The sequence below is a fragment of the Amblyomma mixtum genome, chromosome 8 (genome assembly GCF_055824585.1).
Source record: "Amblyomma mixtum isolate Tamu chromosome 8, ASM5582458v1, whole genome shotgun sequence".
NCBI lineage: Eukaryota > Metazoa > Arthropoda > Arachnida > Ixodida > Ixodidae > Amblyomma > Amblyomma mixtum.
The window spans coordinates 34,473,037-34,496,400 of record NC_143019.1 but is presented as its reverse complement, the minus strand read 5'-3'; the positions used below and the strand labels follow the sequence as shown (position 1 = coordinate 34,496,400).

The 23,364-nt window shown below is 47.9% G+C and overlaps 2 protein-coding genes across 2 annotated transcripts in view; both read right to left on the bottom strand.

Moving 5' to 3' along the window:
- Positions 1-23,364, bottom strand: part of LOC149332012 (sulfotransferase 2A1-like) — a 252,829-nt gene that overhangs the window by 222,644 nt on the left and 6,821 nt on the right. The window lies entirely within an intron of this gene.
- LOC149332013 (endothelin-converting enzyme 1-like) lies at positions 1,517-22,467 on the bottom strand. Its single transcript, XM_089555651.1, has 7 exons — positions 22,101-22,467; positions 20,166-20,357; positions 16,795-16,973; positions 14,699-15,746; positions 8,261-8,692; positions 4,796-4,978; positions 1,517-2,061 (listed from the first exon to the last, which is right to left on the bottom strand). Exons 1-7 carry the CDS (start codon positions 22,458-22,460, stop codon positions 1,873-1,875), a joined length of 2,583 nt encoding a protein of 860 aa, XP_089411777.1. The 5' UTR covers positions 22,461-22,467; the 3' UTR covers positions 1,517-1,872.

The following is a 23,364-nucleotide window of genomic DNA, read 5'->3' as shown; positions in this document are numbered from 1 at the left end:
CTGAAGCGCCGTATTCGCTCAAACAGTACGCGTCTTAAGATTCTGTGAAGACAATTGGTCCATAACCTGAGTAAGTACCAAATTTTCTGGCGTTGTGATTGGTAATTTGTTCTTGAAAACGCGCAGCTGCGATGAAATGGTTTATGGTTTATGCGACTTAACGTCCCAAAAAGACTCAAGCTATGAGACACGCCGTAGTGAAGGCCTCCGGGAATTTCGACCAACTGTAGTTCTTTAAGGTGCACTTCACCGCACAGTACACAGGCCTCTACAATTTAAACTCCATCGAAATTCGACCACCGCGACCGGGATAGAACCTTTGTCTTTCGGGTCAGCAGCCGAGCTCCATAACCACTGAGCCACCACAGCGGGGATTCGCTTTCTATATACATATGTAAATAGCTGCGATCAAACGAACGCCTCCGCTAAATTTGCGGCTTTCGCAGTTTTCTTCCGAGCATCTCGTCCTCACAGCGTGAGATCACATAAAAGGCGGTTTTTAATAGGGAAGCCTACCCGTACACTGTTTCCAAATACTTTTTTTCATTATTTGTTTCCAAATTTCGTTTGTACAGCGTGGGCCGAATGTCTTGCGAGCGCTAGTCAACTGGCATTGCCGTTTTCTTGAGTACAGACGCTCGGCAGGGCTCATTAGCTTCAACGTTTTGAAAAAGGCCGCTATTTTAGTGCGTAAGCAGGAATCCAGTGGGTAACATCCCGGACCAAATTCGTCCGTTGCCGCGTTGTCTGTTCGTAGCGGGCCTAGCACGAGCGCTCACTCCCGAAGCGCTGCCTGCTCATCTTCGTCTTCTGCATAGTAGAATCTGTGCTTTCACATAGATTTAACATCCACTTTTTTTTGTGGAAATCGTCGGAAAGAACTTTCACGACGGAAAGGACTTTTTACTGCTTGTCTGTATTCTAGCAAATTAATTTCAAAGGTTGACTTGAGCTGGACACTACCTTTACTGGACATCCTTATATAGCGCGACCTTTTTGGATGAAGTATTCACATGAAAGGCTACATCACGCCCACAATCCACCCCAAAAGAACCCTCCCTCTAATTTTTCATTATATAAGATAGAACCATTCAATCCACATCGAGTTTTAATTGCGCAGCTTGCGGATGCGAAATATTTTTTTTCTCTGCTCAGCACGATGTCGATGGCGTTCGTTTAGAAGAAAGCCTAGTAAAGCACGCTAATGTTATGCAGAGGAAGGTACAGCGCTTGTAAAAAATTTGCGGCTTGAAGGGTTTATTTGTGAGCGGTGTATTTAGGCTCTCAGTACAATTACATGCGTGCCAGAGATCCCCAATATACGGCTCCTAAGGTATTGGCGAGACAGACGAATGCTGGTGTCACGCCGATGTGGTTTGGAACAGGGACAATGCGAAACAATGTACACTGCATAATTCACAAGCAAACTTAGTAGGCCGTAGGTTTTTAACAAAGGCAAGTACATATTGGAAGCAAGTGAAACACCTTCGGGTATGTTTCTTGTAATAGCTTTTTCCAGGAGGTTTTCTGGGTAGGTAGAGAGTATGGCAGCAAAACATGGCGACTAATACACACAAGCAATCTCCGCCCCCAAGTCGCAATTGGCTGGTGTATGGGGTGCGGTATTTTTAAGCTCAAAACATAAACTTAACCATAAAAAGGCAGATATTGTTCGTGGCATACAGCCGCAACTACGAGACTTTCCTTGTGCAATATCTAATCTGCAACGTTCATAGAGGTGCTTGCAACGCAGGAAATAAGGAATAAACTGACGAATGCCGAAATTGTCACTAAAACGTCCCACCGTACTGCAGAGACGACTCCACCACGAAAAATGCAAAACAGTCGCAGTAAGGAATAGCGGCAAGGGCCTCAGTCGAAGAAGCGGCACTTCTTGTTCGGGTTCATTGCGGATCCAGGGGGGCAACCAAAGGCTTGGGCGAACGGAGCAAAATTCATCACCGCCTTGTTGCACTCGCCCGAGAACGCATTTCCGTCCACCGACTTGATACACCAGGGGCTGCAGGCGGCGATAAAGAAGACCTGCTCCTCACTCAGCTCCTGCGAGATGCAGGGGACGGAAGAACTCATTAGCTTACGCGTCTTTCACTAGGAACTGCAAGTGAATTCGCAACACTAGACTGCAGCGCAATGTCAGAATTAAAGGTAACTATCTGCACCACTAGTGAAATGATTTCTCACAGTGCGAGCTTTCTGTATAGGAAGTTGCTTTGCTTGGAATTTAGTCATACGTTTTTACTATTGGACATGGCATTTCGCTATTTCACTGAGGACAAACTTCGATATTTAACTGTGCAGTTCTTGTTTCCGTTCAGGTTTTGAGGTGCTGTATGGTCACGAATTTATTTCAGGCCTTTGTCTGATGAGCTACTTAAAGGTTATGCCTGGCAGTGAAGTTGCCAAACGGAACTCTTATGAGCCAGGGTTGCATAAAATACTTCGTTTTTCGAACCTTCTACTCAACACTGGCATTCTGGGATACATTTGCTGACTATAGAGAACGCTTGACCTTATGCAACATTGAACTAAGGCGAAATTAGCGCTAAGTGTGTATGCACTAATTGAAACTATTTTCGCTTGTTTTGCATGAAATAGAATACCAGCCTTATGAATTTCTTCATGATAGCTACAGGACTGCAATTTAACTTGACCTAGCAGGTATAGTTCCTGGCTAATTACACAGAAAGGCCTCGTAAAGTTATTCTATTGGTGTTAAACAGTTAAGGAGAACGTGCCCAAGTTTTTATGTTAGTTTATGCACAAAGCCCGTTTCTGCAATAAACCTTTTTGTTCCTCTTTCTGATAGCCAATATGGAGATAGAAGTTATACTGCAGCATGCATATTAAAATGAAGGTTTTGCTTACAAAAATAATTTGCAAAACTTATTGTGGCTATACACAGAAAAACAAAGCTTTATTGCGCTCCTAGCAAATCCAAAAATCGATGAAAAAAACACAGTTTTACTGCCTTCGACATGAAATGTCGCAGCAATGAATGACAGCAATCGTGCAAAGAGTGAAAGTTGAGAAAACCAGCTTTAAAATTTATTTCCCCCTTTGGCTGTTCAATGGCCTCGTTTGGTTTTGCGTTTCGTTAGAGAGATCGGTCGTTACAACCAACTAGAGTTGTGATGTCATCTCCTTAGGGCGACGCTCAGATGGTTGCCCCCCGTCGTGAGATACCCGCGGAATCAGCCATGCGCTGGAAGTATGACACAGCCAATTCACTTTTTTCCACTACCATACATATCAAAACACGTAATTTTCTGTACTTTCGCTGCATAGTTAGCAATATTTCATTAAGAGAAAGATGAAACCTGATGCATTCGAAAATAAAAACTCAGCAGTCGCCACATTTAAAGAACTTGGTCACTAAATCTGCCGTGCGCAGCACGAAGTGTAGCGGCGAGCTACCTATTTCACCTCACAGGTAAATCTGTGAAAAACATTCTAAGAGCACTGAAGTCTGCTTACGTGGAGGAACGCGAAAGCATGCCTTTTATCTTGATTTTTTTTCTGACTCATAAAGTGGAATGTTGCGTTTCGTGATTTCCGGTTGCTACATATTACACCAGTTCGCCATTTCCGGTTACAACATACTATGGCACTTCGACATTTCTGGTTAGGACATACCACTCGTCTTTTCCAGTTACGACATACTACATCACTTCAGCATTCCAGTTACGACATAGTACATCACCTCGTAATATTAGTGACTTAACAAATCAGTATGAAAATGGGTATTTGAGGAGAGGAAAGGGTGCAGTGGCTTTCATATTTCGACAACTCGGTGGACACCTCAATGTTTTTAAATAGAAGAACTGCAATGTTTGGTTTTGTTTATTAGAGATTAAGGTCCCAAAGCGACTCAGGCTATGAGGGACGCAGTAGTGAAGGGCTCCAGAAATTTTGTCCACCTGAATTTCTTCAACGTGCGCTGATATCGCGCAGTACACGAGCCTCTAGAATTCGCCTTCATCGCAATTCGGCCGCTGCGGCTGGGATCGAACCCACGTCTTTCGGGTCAGCAGCCGAGCTCCGTAAACACTAAGCCACCGCGGCGGGGAACTACTGTGTGTTTCATGTGCTTCCGGAGAGAAGCGAACCTTCACCGCCTGCATGCCGCAGGAGCGCGAGAAATGTTGTTTAAGGCGAAGTTATTGCTTCGCTAGCCAGTACAAATAAGGTTTATTGTGGTTAAATAGAAGAACTACAATGTGCTTCCGGTGAGAAGCGAACCTTCACCGTCCGCTTGCCGCAGTAGCGCATGTCCTGTGCTGTTTTGCGTCTCGTGTTCCTGTTTCGCACTGTACTCAAATGGATTCCTGCTGCATGTCGCGTAAAGGCAAAATCCAGGAAATTGCTGGTAGGTGGCTCGGTAGCGATCCAATTAACAAAACCGGAGGATCATATGATACATGCTTACTCCACTTGCCTCTCCAGTTGGTTTTAAATCGCAGCATTGTCTTTACATTCGAATATCATCCAGGTTCATCCCAGAACTTTACTTTCCCGGGACGCTTCGCGCGAAGGAAACGAAGACACGTAAAACGGAATCCCTGTTGCTTTAAGTGGGCGACTGACATACAAAGCATGCAAAGCTGGCTGAAGAAGATAAATATTTTCCCATGACACGACGCGCGTAAAGAACAGTGTCAGTGCGCAGCTGGGCGGCATTTGCGTTGGGGAGAAACGTCGAAGCGAATCTTGCCTCGTCCTGGCCATACAACGCAAAAGTCGCAGCAGCGTCCCCTCTCTCTGTTCAGGTACGAACCGGCGAGACGCGGTCTTGCGTGTGGTCCACGTCTTCGCTGAAGGCCGCGTAGGCCACTTCGAGCGCCGGCACTTCGGGGAAGACGCTCTCGTTCTGGGCTAGGCAGCCTCGCAGGCGTTTCTCGTAGGCCGGTACCGAGGCCTCGCTCACCCACGAGGAGAGGACGCGGCCCTGAGGGTCCACCTGCATGGAGGACGGGGGCACGTGGTCAGATCGTAGAACAGACATGAACTGTGCCTTGTGGCCTTTCAGCTGGACTGCATGAGGTAACCTCAGGAACAGATATTAAAGCGAGAGCCTTACTAGCACCATCAGACGAAGTTCCTTCGGCGACAGTTGTTGAGGCTGAGACAGTCCCAAAAAGATGATCCCACAGCAGGCGCCGTCTAGCCGCCAAAGCGGCAAGTGCAATGACGGCATGCACAACAGACACCGAGGACAGCCGCCTCTCGTCCTTACTTTAAATAACCAACATCCGTCAGAATGCTGCCGACGCATATATCTCATTGGTGTTTGCTGTAAAATGTTAGAACTAACGATTTTCACTAAATTCAGTAAACATCTCTGAATATAATTTTTCAATTTCTATCGGAAAGCATTTCGCGGAGCATTTTTATGGCAAACGTCATTAGTGTGTCCCTAAATCATAATTACATGTCATCGCAGATGTAGCGTTTTCGCAGGCATACATGTTTTTAGAATTCTCCGAGGCGCATGATGAGGCATGCCACAAGCTCGTGCTAAAGAGACTAAGACAACTAACAAGACAAGAAAGACAAAAACGGAGGGTGGTCAGTTGTTCTTTATGCAGGTAATTGTGCTAAACTCTGCAAAAGGACGGGCGCTTCGAAAGTAAAATAGTTCCTTCGTGTAGTATTCGTGCTGGAACTTGGTAACGTATTTCCTCGCGCGCTAAGAAAAGTAAACTGTGACGGTTCTCCAAGGCAGCAGTCCGGAAGGACACCTCAGGCGCCTTCTCAGTGGCACCCAGCCGCACGGGAAAAAAAAGGGAAAGGGAAATGAACGCTCCCCCGCTTTTCAAGGAGAGCAGCCAGTCTGACTCCCGCCAGCAACGTGTACTGTCGGTTTACGGGGCGCCTGTTCCCGCGCCCTACTCAGGGCATGTCGGTGAGCCGCTTCGGCATTCGCTTCCAAGCTCACCCCTTACAATAACCCCCCCCCCCCCCCCCCCCCCCGTCAAAAGTATACATCCCAAGGTGTTTGATTCTAAGGCGTTTAGCGGGGCTTCCTAGCATATCTAGCAGTCGAAGGTTTGCCAGGATTGAGGTCGCGATCTCATTCCTCCTTCGAGAGGTTCCGGTGGCTAAGGATGCATAACGAGGCATGCAGCAGGCTTCAGAAGCAAACCCCTTGGGCTGCGTTCTTTTGACGGGGGCTGTACATGCTGGTGCCTCTGAGTGTTCGTGTTGGGCCTCCGTGTTGCTTATTTGCAATAACGGCGTTGAGCTTGCGCGGAGTAATCAGTGACTATCATGTACGGAATGACCATATAAGATGCATGGCGAACATAGATGCAGTTCTACTATAGGACTCACGGCTCCTTTGGTCTGTTCATATGAGATGGATGAAGAATATGTCATCAGAGGAGAGTTACGGATGGGCGCCGGAGGGAACAAGGCTAAAGAACTGCCAGTGTGGAAATGTGATATGCTAGATATATAAATATCCAGGGGCATAAGTTTGCAGAGGAGGGAGTGTGTGATTCAATTCCCTAATGTGCTATATAGCTGAAGTGGTTGTTTTGCCTCCCGGGTCGTCTCGACAGTTTTAAAGGGCGATTTTGGCATTGAAACAATTGAAAATCTGCTCGAAAATGCAACACATACCCCAAACGGAAACTGACCTGCGTGCTGTGAATTCTTGAAGATAAAAAAATAGAGACCCGAAAATTTACATCTGTCATAGCGAATGGAACTGAGTTCAAAACTGCAGCGGTACTTCATTACGCCAATGGAAATTTTTTTCAAAATATTATTTATTAAAGCGAACAAATCTTTATAAATATCTTGTGTATATGCACCGAGAACCGATGGGTATGGAAACTGTGTTTTTGGCCGCCGTCACAAAATTGTTGCTGATAACCTTCTGGTGGCGCTGCTTAAACGAAATCTGTGGGACAATGCCTTGCAGAGAACGGGTGTGTTTGTTTTCATAAGTTTTGCAGGTACACCGGTTAATCCTCTTTAGCTGCCATTAGTCCTAAACAAGATTCCCGAACCCCATCCTAGTACCCCTCCCATTTCACCTCCTCGTTCCCCCTACCGGGCCTCCCTCTTCGCAGTGAAGGCCCTACTTAAAACGCGCCAATGATGATGAATGCTTTGCCCCGAAGGGAGACAAGACCTGTTGTCGAAACGTTACATGTACCGGAAGGCTTTCCCCAGCTTCGTTCACTTTGTGTGTGCCTTAGATGACGAGGATTACCAAAATGTGCTCCTAGAGAAATGTTTAAAGCCCAACAGGGTACTGTATTTACCTGCGTGGTACGAAAAGGCATGCTCGTTCCATTGCCAAGAAAATTTTTTGCTGATCACAACAAGCGTCTCACTGACTGAGACAGTATTAAACACAATAAACAAAATATTTATAAACAAAACAAGCATAAACAAAATCAACTAGAAAATAAACAAAATAAGACACAACAGGCTCGTAGCGCTGCTCTGCTCCAAGAGTAGGGGTTTCGCTTTACATTTGGCATGCTTTCGAGAGCGAAGATTTGGGAACCTAAGCGCTACTCTGCTCCCGTGGGGTGCATATCAAGTGGCTCTATTCTCTACTTCTATTTTTGTCTGGTTTGTATTACACGGATTGTGAAGAGCCCTGAAAACGGAATACGCACATGGTGGTAGAGAATTCAAGGGGGTAGGTGAACTGAAGAATATAGGTTGCTAAGAGTGAGCCAACGGGACAACCGCCTCTCTCTTATAATCTTCCTCGGAGTGTCCTCGTTAGGTATACATCATCCAAAAAGAACATACTTCTTGCCTACTTTGACTACAAGGCAAGTTACAGACCATTGAGCACTGACATCCAGTAGAGCGCAAGAAGACTGTTCTATTGATTACAGCATAAAACAGGCATTTACCGATTAATTCAAATAGGCAAACTGAAATGTTCTAGAGGGCTGAGGAGCCCGCGCGCATAGTTCATGTGTGGACCGGCTATGACGCTGACTATGCCATTTAACCCAAAGAATGTATTGGGGCAGAGCTGTGCCTCTGCCATAAAGCATGCTCACCATGATGCATGAACATGTTAGTCTCATGTCGTTTAATTAATTACCACTTAGATTAGCCTCATTGAGCTGCCTCCTTATAAATCAGGCAACCTTACGGAGCCGTTCTAATTGAAGGATACTACCTAACGACTCTTCCTACCGTTTCAGAAACGTTTTATTTCTCTAGTCTGCTGCGCAATGATTGACCACAATTCTCAAGGCCTTACTTTGACGCCTTCATTGTCCACAGCCTTTGTGAGCTCCCTGGCGAAGAAGTAGCCAAGGCCGCCGTACAGCATCGCCTTGGTGCCATGTGGATAGTACACCGGTGGCCTCATGGCACCAACGGCGACCTTGACCGCGTTCAGCATGTGAACGTACTCCGCGTACGGAAGCGACATGCTGCTTGTCAGCCGCTGCTCCTCGAAGTACGCCTCGGAGCCGACCGCCCTTCGCCCGCTCTGCCGGTTATCAATCCAGAGGCGGATAAAGGACGGCCCGCTTTCGGGGAAGTCCTTGTACGCCTCCTCCACGCCATCACTAGTGAGGTACTTCTCCGACGGCCAGAGGAAGGTCCGTGCACTCAGCAACTTCTCAGCGGCTACCTTCCTCGTCTCTTCGTCCAGCCACTGCGCAGCCTGAGTCTTGGTTGCAGCTGCCTGCATCCAACAACACTTGTTTACAGCTCACACCACTCTGGGTTAGTGAGACAGTCGGGACTTCGAACTGCTCGATTGCGATCGCCGCTTGCCGTGGTAGTGAGGAGGTGCGATAGCTTCTACCATCGAAGCCACTAAGAAGTGCGAGACGGCCGCAGTCGTTGGTCGCACTGATACAGGATGAGGCCGGTTAGTCTAGCTTCGACAAAACTTCCATCGAAGCCAACGAGAAGTTTCAGACGATCGCAGCCGATGGCAGCAGTTATACTGGCAAGGCAGGTTGAGGCGAAAGGGATCAGACCTGAACCACACACTTATTGTACCGCCAAGTCGCAGTGATAGACTGAGCGTTATGATGGCGCTCTGCTGGCAAAAACCAATGACGTGGCGATCATTCGAACGTTGTGCGTGGCGGACGAATCATCGATTTGTTTGCGGCGGGAGCAGACAAGATCCAGAACGCACTCATACGCAACCTCTGCGACGAGGCGGTCGACCAACTGACCACCTTCCTCAACGGGCACTGGGCCGCAGGAACGGTTCCTGAAGAGTGGAAGCATGCAGAGGTCGTAATGATCCCCAAACCGGGTAAGAAACTCCAGATCGAAAATCTCCGACCTATCTCACTCACCTCCTGCCTAGGCAAGCTCTACGAGCGAGTCGTTACTCGGAGGCTCCAAAGCTACATGGAAGACGAGGACGTGTACCCCCACAGTATGTTCGGCTTCCGAGCCCACCTCTCCACCCAGGACATCCTCTTCCTCACCAACGTCCTCACCAACGTCCCGAGCGTAGGCGAGAACGTGGTTATGGCCCTCGACATCAAAGGAGCCTTTGACAACGTTAGCCACACGGCTGTAATGGAAGGACTTGACAACCTCCACTGCGGCGAGAAGATTCACAGCTACGTGAAGGCCTTTCTCTCCAACCGCACTGCAACGGTTGGGCTCGGAGACTTTCGCAGCGCTAAATTTTCGACCCCCAACAAAGGCACACCTCAAGGGTCCGTCATCTCGCCACTACTTTTCAACGTGGCCATGATCGGCCTCGCGAGACAACTCGAGAAGATCGAAGGCATACAGCACGCAATATACGCTGACGACGTCCCGGTCTGGGTTACCACTGGGTCGCTCGGCCAGAAAGAAGAACGACTGCAAGCAGCGGCTACCTGCGTGAAAGAATATGTCAGTGCACGAGGCCTCGCCTGCTCCACCGAAAAATCAGAACTCCTGCGAGTCCACAAAGGGAAACACAAGGAAGGGTCCCTCAATGTCTCCCTCGAAGGACAGCTAATTCTCGAACGAGACAGAATACGAGTCTTGGGAATGTGGCTGCAGAGCAACCAGCGATGCGGCCATACGCTCGGCCTTCTCAAGCAATCGACCACTCAGGTCGCCAGAATGATCACGCGCGTGTCGCAGAAGCGGAGCGGCATGCGAGAGGGGGATACCCTGCGCCTGGTTCAGAGCCTGGTGGTCAGTCGCGTGGGTTACGCCCTCCCGTACTTCAACCTCAACAAAGGAGAAGTGGATAGTGCAGATACCATACTCCGCAAAGCTTACAAGACAGCCCTGCATCTACCAATGAACACCTCCAACGAAAAACTACTGGCTCTTGGAATTCACAACACCTTCGAAGAGATCAAAGAAGCCCAACTGGTCACACAGTTAGCTAGGCTCCAGCAGACTCCTACGGGGCGCTCGCTCCTTAGGCGACTGGGGCTAGGCCGTACGGTGGAATTCGAGAATCGTACTGCGAGCATACCGGACGCAATTCGCCAGACGCTAAAGGTTCGCTCCCTTCCCCGGAACATGGACCCCAACTTGCATGCGGCCCGTAGGGCAGCCCGGGCGAGGTATGTACAACAAAATCTAGCTACAAAATCCACAACGGTATACACGGACGCGGCTCCGTATACAGGAAGCTCACATAACAGCACAGTGGCGGTAGTTATTGATTCGAACTTAAAGGAATTAGGTAGCGCCTCAGTGAGGGATTGCACGGTAACCGAAGGGGAGGAGCTGGCCGTAGCTCTAGCGGCGGTAGCCGGTTATCGAAGCAACATGTCCCTTACCATCCTTACAGATTCGAGAGAAGCGTGCCGTAACTACATGAACGGCCGCATAGGTCGCGCCGCGCTCCGGCTCCTCCAGAGCGCGACCCCACCAAAAGTCACACATAGCATTTACTGGGTGCCAGGACACACCGACATAGCGGGGAACGAACGCGCCGACGAGGTAGCTCGAGGGTATACGAGCCGAGCTTCCTCCCAATCGGACGATCTACCCGACCGAGTCAGCCCTACGTACTCAGACATTCTCAACTACTATAAGGGGGTACGGATCCGCTATCCGCCGCCTCATCCTGATCTAAATCAACTAGAGGCAGTGTATTGGCGAAGATTGCAGACAGGAACATTCCCAAACCTGCATATCCTTAGCAAGATTTACCCGACGCTATATCGGGACACTTGCCCGTGGTGTGGCAGCAAACCATCGTTGTACCACATCACGTGGGAATGCAGTAAAAACGACAACTTTCGCAAAGATCCGAGTGCAGAACAGTGGGAGAGCCGGCTCTCCAGCGGCGATCTGGGTTGCCAACAAGGTCTGATCCAGCACGCCCAACGAGCAGCGAAGCTCAGCGGTGCCCTGGAATAGGGGCACCGACCCTGTGAGAAGAAGGAAGATGGACCTCTTCTTTCTCGTCTGCTACTAGCACCTTTCTAGAGCAATAAAAGTCTTTCCTACCTACCTACCTATAAGTTCCGTATTAAATAAGCATCCTCTATCGTGTTTTTAAATCTGGTACCACGTAGTTTGCATTGTTCTGACAGTTCTTCGCCGGCGCAGTAAAAAATTGAGTTTTTTCGAGACATCAATCCTAAAAGCATTGTAATGCAGACTGTGCAACTCTAAAGATGCAGCAATGCCTCTAACTTCTAGGAGAGGATTCGCGTGTTTTCATTAGTGCAGTTTTATCTGTAAAGCAATCTATCTTCATTTCTTACTGTATGACTTCTACAAAGGGTTCCGGGGTCACCAAGTCACTTGCTTTGTACTCAGGCTAACACAAGTTTATGATGTCACTAATACCCGTGTCAAGCGGGCAAGTTAAGTGCACTTACGGAGAGTGTACTTCGCTGTAAGTACACTTTGTCGCATCTAAATGACGCAAGTGAGTACCACTCGGGGAAGAGTGCACTCCGCTAGGAGTGCGTTCACGGACCACACTTTGCTAGCCGAGTGCGTAGCCTCGACGCCAAAAGTTCCAATGGTATAAAATTTATAGTGCATAAAAAGTACTTACTACTTTATTTTAGTGCTATAACATTGTTTTCAGAAAAAAGTTCGTTGGTTATAGCTACAAGCGAAGCAACAAAACAAGTAAACGAGATCAGATGCAACGTCACTGCCCGCCGCCATCTTGTTTGTTGTCGAAATTCTGGATAGTCTTGACTGGACTTGGCTTTTCGTCTATTTTTTTTTTCATCGTCAATAACTGCTGATTCTCGTTTTATTTGCGCTATCACGTTAAGCAATCAAATATTATGAGTCCTTTTTTCTTTTCCATCGTCCCCTTCAGAAATTCCGCTCATTTTCTGTCGGCATTTTTAAGGCGGAAACCTTTAATGCCTCATCGTTGTAAGCAGGAGCTGTCGACAAGAAATGTCACGCTTTTCAGTTGGTCGAAACGGTCGTAACGTCACAGTGCGCGAATTTCAAACGGGGCCAATTGTACTTTGGCTACTAACCATGCAACCAATTAAAGGGATCGTATAGTGATGCTCCAAGTAAGTTTGAGTTCAGTTAATTGCTTACTTAACCAATTAGTCCAATTAACCTTTCTAGTCAGGCCAGATAAATAAATAAAACCGAGTAAGAAATTGGCCGAGCTTGGGAATCGAACCCCGGTCTCCGGAGTGCGAGTCGAGCACACTACCACTCGGCTATGCCAGCTCGATGGTTTGGAATGAACAAAGGTGCGTCTAGTGAATACAGTGTCTTCGTTCACTCTCACCTTCCTCCCTTCCCGTTACGGCCAGGTTCAGGTGTGCACCGAGATATACGAGACAGATACATTTCCTTTCCTCAAAAAACAATTTACTGACGAGCAAGGCGTATTTGTCCGCGTTTCAGATTTGTCCAAATTGTCGTGATGTCACCACGCGCGAATTTTGACGGGTGTCCACCGAAATATGTGAGACAGTTATTGCGCAACTTTCTTTCGTCAAATACAATTTTCGACTAGTGCTACTGATATATGCGAGACAGTTAATGCGTAATTTCCTTTCCTCAAATACAATTTTCATTTTCTTCATTACGGCCCCTCTTTCTTCTTTCACTCCACTTCCGCCCTTCCTGTACAGTGCGGCTCAGGAGTCCACCGAGACGACAGAGAATTACTGCGCCATTTACTTTCCTTAAAAAGCGTTGCGTTCAAAGGGCAAGGCATCGCGCCGAACGGGTGGTGGCGTTCAATGGACTCCGCGGCAGCGCTACAACACGCTGTCGCGTTCCACTCCTAAAGGCGAAGCTTAAGCGTCATTAATTGGCACTTAATTAATGCACCAACAAAATGTGAAGTGAACAATCGTGTAGCAGAATGCAGCACTCAGGCTTTCGCCTTTCAGCACTTTAGCCGCTAAAGTTCCTCGTAATTTTTTTTTTACTACGAGTGCACTTTGCTTTCCCGTTTAGCACTGCGTAGCCCAAAGTGTCACTCGGGATCGATGCCGAAGCGCACTCTTCGTAAGTGCACTTAACTTGCCCGCTTGACAGGGGTATTAATAACTCGAACCTGCAGCGCACATTAGGTGAGTTTCGCAAGCGTCATTTATTGTTCGAGGTATTTTCATCCCAGTCATTTGCATCAATCTTTCTTCATCACGTTCTCCTGCGCTCAAACAAAGTCTAAGAACCAGTAGCGGCAATGCAACTCCACAACAAGAGTTCAATGCCGAGTGTCGTCTGTAGATAAGTGCGCCTGCCCTGATAAATAAACATTGTGCCTCTCTTCCCAAAACTCAACATGTTATGCGTACTCATACATGGTGTTCCATTCGGGGTAATTTCCGTTTCCTCAAGGAATTTCAGCGGAAATGTTTGGTGAAAAGGGAACTTTGGGTGCTTTCTGACAATTTTCAGATTCTAACTTTTATTTGTTTCTAAATAATTGTACATTGCCTAATTTGCATTCAATTGTGTTCACAAATAGATATATCTGGCTCTAATTTAGGATAATTTCAATTATGGTATGGCATCTCTATGCGCCTACTAGGACGAAACGGTTCAATTGAAATGCTACCTGCTGAAATCATCTTGTAATGTACCAGCACTCAACTGCAGTTTTACCATATTGTTTCAAGGAATGAACACCACGATTAACGGCCCAAAAGCTGCATTGTGTCGTCCCTGGGGTGCTTGCGGTGCTGAAACCTCATGGTAGCCAACTTCCCCTTATCTGTATCCCTGTGCAATACTACGGATATTGCCTAACTTGAATGTGCTGCACTGTGACGCCCTATTCTGAATTATAATTCAAGACCAAATAATATGAACGCAATTAAGGGAAGGCGGCGCGACATAGCAAAGGGTAAAAGTAGACGCAGCGAATGTTTTGAGCGCCCACGAGATATTTATTTACCTTCCAAACAATTCGATAAATGAGGAATGTTTTCTGCTTGTTTTAAATCGCATATCAGGTAATGCACTCCATTCGATGGCGATTTTATTCCTAATTCCATTATATCTAAGGGGTGCTCATTTTATACGTTTGCCAGTCCGCATCCATGAAGTAGGAACAAAAATGGCACACCCTGGCCCCGGGAACCAATAAAATTGTTAAGCGTTCTGGTGAAGCGGTTACGAATTTTCTACAGGTCATTACCACCTGCGCCTGGATGCGGCATGCACCCGAAATAGCATATTGCTAAGGGCATAAACGAATTCCTTACCCATTTCTCTGGATGTCTGTTCCTGAGTAAAAAAAAATAAAGACAATCACCTGCTGCACTGCCTTCAAATAGCTGTCGATGCGCCTCCGCTCCTCGGCAGTAAACAGGGACACGGCAGACAGAGCCGCTGCCAGGAGCCTGTAGCTGGCCTCTGTGTGGAGGGCGCAGTAGCGGGGCCAAATTTGCATCGCCTTCTCGGAGCTTCCGTGCACGGCCCGGAGAACGTCCCTGGGCCCGGCTACGGCTGCGTAAGTTTGCATGAAGAACCAGGTGATATGCTGGAGCACGGCGTAGTCGCCGAAGTCACGGATCGTGGTAAGGACGGCGTCAAGCAGCGCCGTGTCGCTAAGGACTAGAAAGTCGTTCTGGTTGAAGGGAGGGTCTAATTGTAGAGCACTGGCCATGATGCCCTCCATATACTCGGGTGAGGCAAGACTTGTGTGGTTGGCCAAGTCCACCAGAGGGAAGAATGCAGGTGAATGGGCAGTGCGTGTTGACTCCATGAGGCGCCCTAGAATAGCGCCCTGGGTGCTGTAGACACTCATGGCTTCCTTGTCCGTCGGCAAGCTCCTGTTAGTCCAGATAAGATTAAACATTGCCATGTAGACTGTGGCGAACTTGTCCCTCGGTATAATGTTAAACACACTGCTCCAAAGCGGGACTAGTGGGCTGCGCGTGATGAATAGTCGGCGCTGTGGCTCTTGCGTGATGTTGGGAAGAAGCCTGATCGTGAACCAGAGATCCACGTTCCAGTTGAAGGACAGGTCGAAGAGGATCTCAAGGGGAGGCTTGCTTCCAAGGTCCTCCCACAACATGAAGCCACGTGCGCGCATAAATTCCTTGAGGACGTCCACGTGCAGCTCAGATTGCGTCACGCAGCTGTTAAACATGGCGGCGACCTTTCGCCCCGCCGGCAGTACGGAGGTGCCCATTTCCAGAATGTCTCGGAATGTCTGACGCCAGGAAAAGGCCATGTCCGACAGGACCGAATCGGACAGCGGAGCGAACATTTTCTGGGGCCGCCACTGTCCGCACACGTACGCGGTGAAGTTGTCGCATGCGTCGACGTCCTTGCTCAGCTGCTCGTGCAGGAGCTTTCTGCAAGGAATATAGAACACATGCGTATATCGAGCACTATGAGGATAGTTCTTGGAAATGTAGGAGTCTATAGAGTTTTAAACAAAGGTGCTCGTCAATAGTTCTTAAGCATGATCCGGAGTGTTCAGCAGCAGCTTTTAGATTTGTATTTGTATGAGGCTGGTCTTCCAGTTTGCAACAACTTTCTTCTTGTCGTGATCCCGTCTGCATGACTCAAACATACTAATTCGTCCGCGTAAAAATACTCAGAGCGGAAAGATAGTATTACCTGCGCCCTCGAGCAAAAGCCAAATTGGGCACTGAATTCCACACCGGAGGTTCTCACCTTGACAGTGATGCAGAGTGTGTTTCCCATTGCCAACGAGCAATCTAAATTTTAACGCGCACAGGTGAAATTTCCTGTCCAGCGAAAAAAAAAAAAAACCGGCGTCGTTGGTGGCTGCGGCGTGAGCGAAAAATCCTCAGATAAGGTGACACATCTGCACCTCAGATTGACTCTCCTCGTTCAGTCAAATTTATAACACATTGTATGCAATGCTGGCCGCATTAACCTAATCGTGGAACAATGAAGTAGTTTTTGGAAGACGGAGCACCATTTTCTTGTCTGCACGCATATCTAGACCAGCAACCAAAGTTAGTTTTTTCCAACAATGTGAAAAAGGAGCGGAGGTAATGCTGCTTAACAGTAGGTATCTTGGCAGTGCGTACTATAACAGTTTGGAATAAGTGCAACGAAAGCACTGAATCCCATAGAGGCATGGAAAAACGTTTCGTACAATTGCCGCACGCATTAAAACACATCATGCAAGGCATTCAACAACGTATTCTTACCTGTCTAATATTACGTGCTGACGTATCTTCGACGTCATTCCAGTACAGCAGTAGCCTGAGATTCAGTCCCGTAATCAAAGGAAAAAACTTTCGAATCATTCTCATTACTTACAACTAAGACATCCTGTGTGTTTCTTTGCCGTCTTTTCAAGCATTGTAACCAGCAATACGCCAGCGAGTGCCCTTATGACGCCAAATGCGTCGCCGTATTTTTCACCTGAATTCATAGCATGAGTCCGTCTGGCAGTACGACATGAGTGGACGCGGCACTTTGGGTTTCAGGAAAGCAAGGAAGGCGACCAGCACCGCACCAAGCAGTACGGCCGCAATCACCACACCTCGAAACTGCGAGTACCTCCGGCTACCGCCACCCAGGATACTCGCTCGAGGCGACTGCTGCAAAAGAAAGAAAGGTAAGGCTTTCACGACCGTCCATTATCAATACATTCCTTCTTTGCAATGCAAACTTAATCAACCGTCGCTACACAGCCAACAACTGACCTTGCTGCTCGAAGTGATTGTTGAGGCACGTTACTAACGTGAAAGGTACAAGAAGAATTCAATGTTGGTCTGTATGGATGGTTGATCTTCTAAGGATAAAGGCATTGCGTGCTCCTTCTAAAAAACTCAGGTTTTATGAGCTAGAAGACGTAAAAAATAAATGAAGTATAGTTGTCGCCACCACCAGCTGTATTGAGAAGTTGACTACGGTGCGTTAAGAGCTTTTGTCGTGCAGGTATCTGGACGGTAGGCCACACCCCACTTCAAACGTATACGGTAATGACGATATCATCACAAGACTTGACGGCACCAGCGAAAAAAAAAAAGGTCCCATTTTAAGAAGGCAATTCTCTCCGCTCTGAGCGCAACTTTTGCTACCGAACAAATATGAGCCTAAACAGAAAAGCAATAGCATTGATTTGTAAAAGGACCGAAATTGAATATATAATTCGTCTCGCAAGATGTTTGCAACACTACGGAAAGCAGAGCTCTCTAGTCCAATCAGTGCTGCTGGAACACAAAAAATTTTCGCTCGAATATTTGAGCAGTCTAGGACTATTAATCAAACAATAAGTACAGCAATTGAAAGCGTAGTTTGGACTGGTAGGTTTAGATGTTATAGAGTGCTACAATCACTGGGGAAATTAACAAACAAAGCCCGTACGAACACAGCTCTGCGGAGGCCTGCTGCGAGGTAGTGATGCGTCGCCATTATCCAACAGGGCGTCGGCCGAGTCGGTTGTGTGCCCTACACCGACAGTGCGCTGCTTTTCCAAGCAGGCGATCGCAGTTGGCTTCTTCAAGTACTTTGCGTCGAGAGCGGGAACAGTTCAAGCACGAATGCGCTCATTGGGAGCACGGCACGGCTCCCGGTGAGCGGAGCACGGAGCACGGCTCATCGGGAGCACATTAGGCAGGAAAAAAAAACAACTGACACATAATTTTTGTAATAACAATTTTCTAGGCCTTTACTACGAAGGGGGCTCAATTTGCACAGAAACTTGAAAACCTGACACACTGTTCAAAGTTTAAACGTGCAAATTCTAAAACAGAGCGCAGGCGGGAATGAATCTTTCACTAGCCAAAGTGACATCTGCGCTTCATATCCTGCAATATATAGCGCACAGCGGGTGGATGCATGCGAGCGTTCCAAGTGAGCAAACCGATGACAGCGCCGCCTACAAGCGCCACCGATGTCGAGGCGAAAATCAGCAGTCTCCTGTCTGACTACGCTATACGTTACATGTCGCGCTTAAATGTTGCAAATTGGCTCATTTTGGTTCAATTCAGCATGGACGTCCTGCGTGCGTGCACGTGTTTCGTCTTCGTTGAAACCCTCAGGTCATGCTGCAGTATCGAATTGAAGCAACGAAGTGGAGGTAGAGGCGATGTCATTGAGCCCTGGGAAATGCACATGAATATGCAGCGATTAGGAGAATAAGAATCGGTTGGAGCACATATGGGAGGTTCTGTCGTCTCATGCACGGCAGCTTGTCAATATCCGTCACGAGAAAAGTATACAATAGCTGTATCATATCGGTCTGCACCTATGAGGAAGAAACGTGGAGGCTAATGAAAAGGAACCAGCTGAAGTTAAGGACCACGCAGCGAGCTATGGAAAGAAAAATGATAAGTGTGAGTTTAAGAGACCGGAAGCGGGCAGAGTGTGTGAGGGAACAAACAGAGTTAATGACATCCCAGTCGAAATCAAGAGGAAAAAATCGTCTTGGGCAAGGCAAGTAATGCGAAGGCAAGATAACTGCTGCTCCTTTTAAGGGTAACGGAGTGGATTCCAAGAGACGGCAACCGTGGCAAGGAGAGGCAGTAAGTTACGCGGGCGGATGAGATCCAGAAGTTTGCGGGGATACGGTGGCCGCAGCTGGCAAAGAACGCGGTTAATTGGAGAGACATGGGAGACGGCTTTGCCCTGATGTGGGCGTAATCAGGCTGATGATCATGATGCAGCGCCGACTACCGAGCAGCCTTAGCTGCTTCTCACCTTTTCGCTACTGGCCATTTTCCTCGAGCACTGCCACCACGAGGCGTACGCTAGAGCATCGCGCTTGCTGAATCTCCACTAGCCGGACGTGCATGATCATCAACAGATCGCAGTTTCCGTTGATCCACCACACGTGCTCCAAGTCCGCAGGTCAAGTTTCATACCCCCGTATGCGAGGCACGTATCAGGAGTTACACGGTCGCCTCGTCTGACAATACTTGTAGTTTGAAATATTCCGTGCTTTCATGTGCGGTAGGCGTCACACGTCGCAGTGGTCCCATCGCATTGTGCGGGGATTACGTCATAGCCTGCAAGATATGTAGTAACTGAAAATTTCGATGCCTACTCTAGAGGCTCAACCAGCGTTTTGCACCACTTCGTCTTCTAAAACTCGTGTGACAGCCCATGCGACATTCTGCTACTGCAGCTGCGACCGCATTAAGAGAAATCAGGAAAATGCACAAGGCTTGTTGATTGGCTTGAACTGGGCCCCTCTAACAGCCACGCGCTCGTAAAGCGCAGTTGCTAGAAAAACTTGTTATAGAAAAATTCAACGACGCTCGTGGGATAACCCCGGCCCACTGAAATGACGACGATAGCTGCTCCGGCAGCATGTCGTCCGTCCACCTCTATTCCTCCAAAAACAGATACGGTACGAGAAAGCCAGGACTAAGCTACGAACGCCTCAACAAGAGCAGGTGTGCTCGCACCCAACTATTCTCCCAAGTGTCACCTCCAAGCGATGTGACGATCAGTTCTCACAATCTGTTCAGTTTGGTTAGTTTGCAAGAAACGGTTAATAGCCATATGCCACCACATATCAACGCAAAAAACGAAAGGCAAGAGAGAACGTAGTGCTGATGGCAAATCGTAGTAAAAAGGGCATCGATACGGCAGGCGCACAGACAACAAGGCCACCATGTGTGAGGCCTGAAGACGTAAGCCTATGACGTCCACCGCACCACAACAAAGGAATAAGAATTCCAGTGAAAGAGGTTGTATTCGTTGGGGTTTCTGCGCACCCGCCTGCAGTGTTCGGTGCCCGCCATTTTTTGGGCTAGTGTTGTTTAACTATTTTCTGCACCCACCGTTGTGGTGGTGGTGGGCGAGCCACGGCCTTCGAGCAGCGCGTTCATGGCCGTCATTGAGTGGCCCCTCCGCCGTGCTTGCGGAGGCCTCCCTTTTTGGGCGGCCACTGAGGTCGACATTGTTGCACCCGGAGTAGACCCTGTAACGGCTGCGTCATGGACCTGCTCCTGGCGCGGCACCCCGGCATCCGCCTGCGACATCCCGTAACACATCGCGAGGAATCGCGTCAAAGATCTCTACCAGTGAACTTTAAGTACTCAACTATAATTGGGTCCCTCCTCAGCCCTTTTTCACGGGATTTACATCGGCTTGCCACTCTTCACGCGAACAGCAGTTTGCGACTGCGTAACCAAAATTTTCCAGTTATGCACCACCTGTCACAAAATTCCCTTCACATTGCCGGAACAATGGCGTCATTCTTTGGAGCAAGGCTAGTTTACCCGGGCTTATGATGCTCCCTTGCGTTACCCTCAGTTTTGGTTGAGGCCCGACGCCCACTTTACACTGACCGAAATCTGTGGTCCGTCTCATTGCGAGAGCGGACGTCATCGTGGATTAATTTAAATGATTAACGGATACCGCGCAAGTTTCAGGCCAGACCCAATTGAGACAGGTGGCTCAGGTGTCCCTCCACATTTACTATTCGCGCGCTGCAATACTGACACGTGGTATCTGATCCGGCAACCCACGGAGGGCAATCACGCCTTCTTGCGGCAGAAGTACGGCCTTTCTAAACAAAAATCTATTAATATAAACACTTGTACAGTTCGCGCCTCCATTCTTCAAGAGCTAACCATTTCGTGCTTTGAACGCACAATTTTCGCTAGGAAACGCCGTCGGCTAGGAAACACGAAATGCCGCCACTGCTCCGCACAACATTTACATAACCATTGAAGCTGGGTGCTAAAGCTAGAATAGAACTGGGTGGTTGCTCCTCAGAAAATCGAGGGCACTTTTTTCCGAGCTAGTTCTATTTGTAACACGATCACTTCATGTTAAATCATAGAAAATATGAACGTCTAAACAAGTAATCAACAGAGCAATTTACATGTTTTTTAATGGTGTTTACGGACCTCCATACTTGTTTTCTTAATTTTCAAAAAACCCCGGCACTCCAAGTACTGGCTTAATTGCGGAGCTAGGATCACTTACGGGGTAGCATATATTGGGCTACGTGCACTTGAGTTGTATAAGACGATGTAATTTTGATCATAATCATTCTCAGCGTTTCCAGGTTGCTTGTAAATAGAGATCAACTTCCGCCCACATATGTTGCACACATACAGCTATATGAGACGACTTCGGTCTTACACTTATTGCTATCGAGTGCAAAAGGGTATGGAAAGGAGGGACTTTTTATGAATATAGATATGAAGGGAGCCAACAGGCACTCAAACCAAGGAACGCATACAGGAATTTTTTTAAAGTGTGCGGGGTTGATTATTGGGACACTAGCGCTGTAACCAACTAATGCCTGAAAGATGATTGATTAGAAAGTAGGAGAATGAACAGGTACGTAGCGCCAATGAGGTCAGAAATTACGACCTCCGTACGTCGTTCATAGTGCTCTACCAACTGACCTGTAGCTGTGGCTATCGAATCTTCGACTTTTGAGGGTTTTTATATTGCGTAAAACCTGCCTTTGAGAGCGTTGTCCAGCGCTACCATCATTCATAGCGGCGGGTGTGGAATGTCCTGTATCGCAGCAAGTGGCACGTAACCAAGGATTAAGGCAGGAATTTAGTTCAAATTCCTTCCGCAGAGTTTGTATTCCTCTCTCAACCGGTCGCAACGCTGTTGAGAAATTTGTCACGAGCCCTGACTTAGGTTTGTTGCTGCTGCACTTGGAATGCACCTCAGCGAAAGCAGGCCCGAATAGAGGGAATGACAGATACCGCTTAGAGCGTTTCAAAAAGAGCAGGCAATGTCCGTACCTTAGGTGAATCTCCTGGAGAGCTATCTGCAGTGGCCGGGGTCGTCGACGAGGCGCCTACAGCTTCCTGGCGGGAAGGCCCGGCAGTTGGTATGGCATGCGCTGACGCTGCAGCAGGCACGGACGCCACCTCCGGAGGCTGTATCGCCGGCGTAGCCTTGCCCTGCATCGGCGACGCGTCTCGTGCCTTCCGACGGCGTTTGCCGGCGTTCTTCCGCGGTGTCTTCTGCTGTGGCGCTCCCGAAACCTTGGGAGCCAGGCCACCTTCGGTACGGACATTCTTACGGGCATCCGCAACTTCTACGGGAACGGCCAAGCTCGGTGAATCAACCTGTCGCTGCTTGCGTTCTGGGGTTGACATCGAGCTTCAGGTTGTAAAGCGGACGTAAGTATTTTCAGGCTGAGTAACACTCGCGGAGTTTCCAACATGGACGATGGCTGCTTCTTCTTCTTCTTCTTTGCGCATGCTCTGCTCAAACGGGTCGCGTGTCCTCGTGGAGGCTGCTCGCGGCGTGTGCTTGTATTTGTGGTTTCCCATTTCTTACTATCCGCTCAATTCTTATTTTTATTTCGAACACTTGCCATAAAGGCATAATTTGGGTTCGCTGTATATTGAACTTGGAACCTTAAAGGGGAGGAACCATATAAATAACATTGAAAAGCAACTTGGGAACAGTGAAAGCACGAGCCACTCGATCCACGTAGCACGCCATACCCTAGTCAGCTTTAATACATATATAGTTCTCAAGGCTTGGTGCCTCCATGAACGCATAGAGTCAAATTTTCAGTTTTAACTCAACAGTTTTCTCGCCATTACCTCTATCAGTACTAGGTGCTATGAGTATCATTTGCGTCAAAAGCATGGTAGAACTTTTCCTCAACCATATTTATTAAAGTACGTCCACCACAAAAGAAAAACTAAAATCTAACTGAACTTTTTTTGTATCACGAAACGCACAATTCTTCCTGGTTTTGCCGGCTAGTAAAAATAAGAATATTTCGACTAAAGAACCAATCTTCAGTGGCTGCTCAGAAACCTCTTGCTGAAGAGCTGCTGTTAACGTTACTCCGCGAGGTTGCAGTACGCACCATCTGATATTCTATGAGCTTATGCGGGAAAAATGTTAAAAAAGACAGGGTAAAAATGCTCATTGTGAAGTGCTCGAGGGCTAAAAAAGAGGACCCAGCCTTCGTGAAGGAAAAATTTTCATTAACGACTCAACGTGACTATGGACAGCGAAGAATCAGCGTTGCGTGCCGGGCAA

What these genes read in the sequence shown, in the direction of transcription:
- LOC149332013 (XM_089555651.1), bottom strand. Translation starts at nt 22,460, where the DNA reads ATGTCAACCCCAGAACGCAAGCAGCGACAGGTTGATTCACCGAGCTTG. An exon ending in GACTCATGCTATGAATTCAG is followed by an intron (nt 15,747 to 16,794) that starts GTGAAAAATACG and finishes TATTCCTTGCAG; the next exon opens with AAAGCTCCTGCACGAGCAGC. An exon ending in CGCAAGACCGCGTCTCGCCG is followed by an intron (nt 2,062 to 4,795) that starts GTTCGTACCTGA and finishes TGCATCTCGCAG; the next exon opens with GAGCTGAGTGAGGAGCAGGT.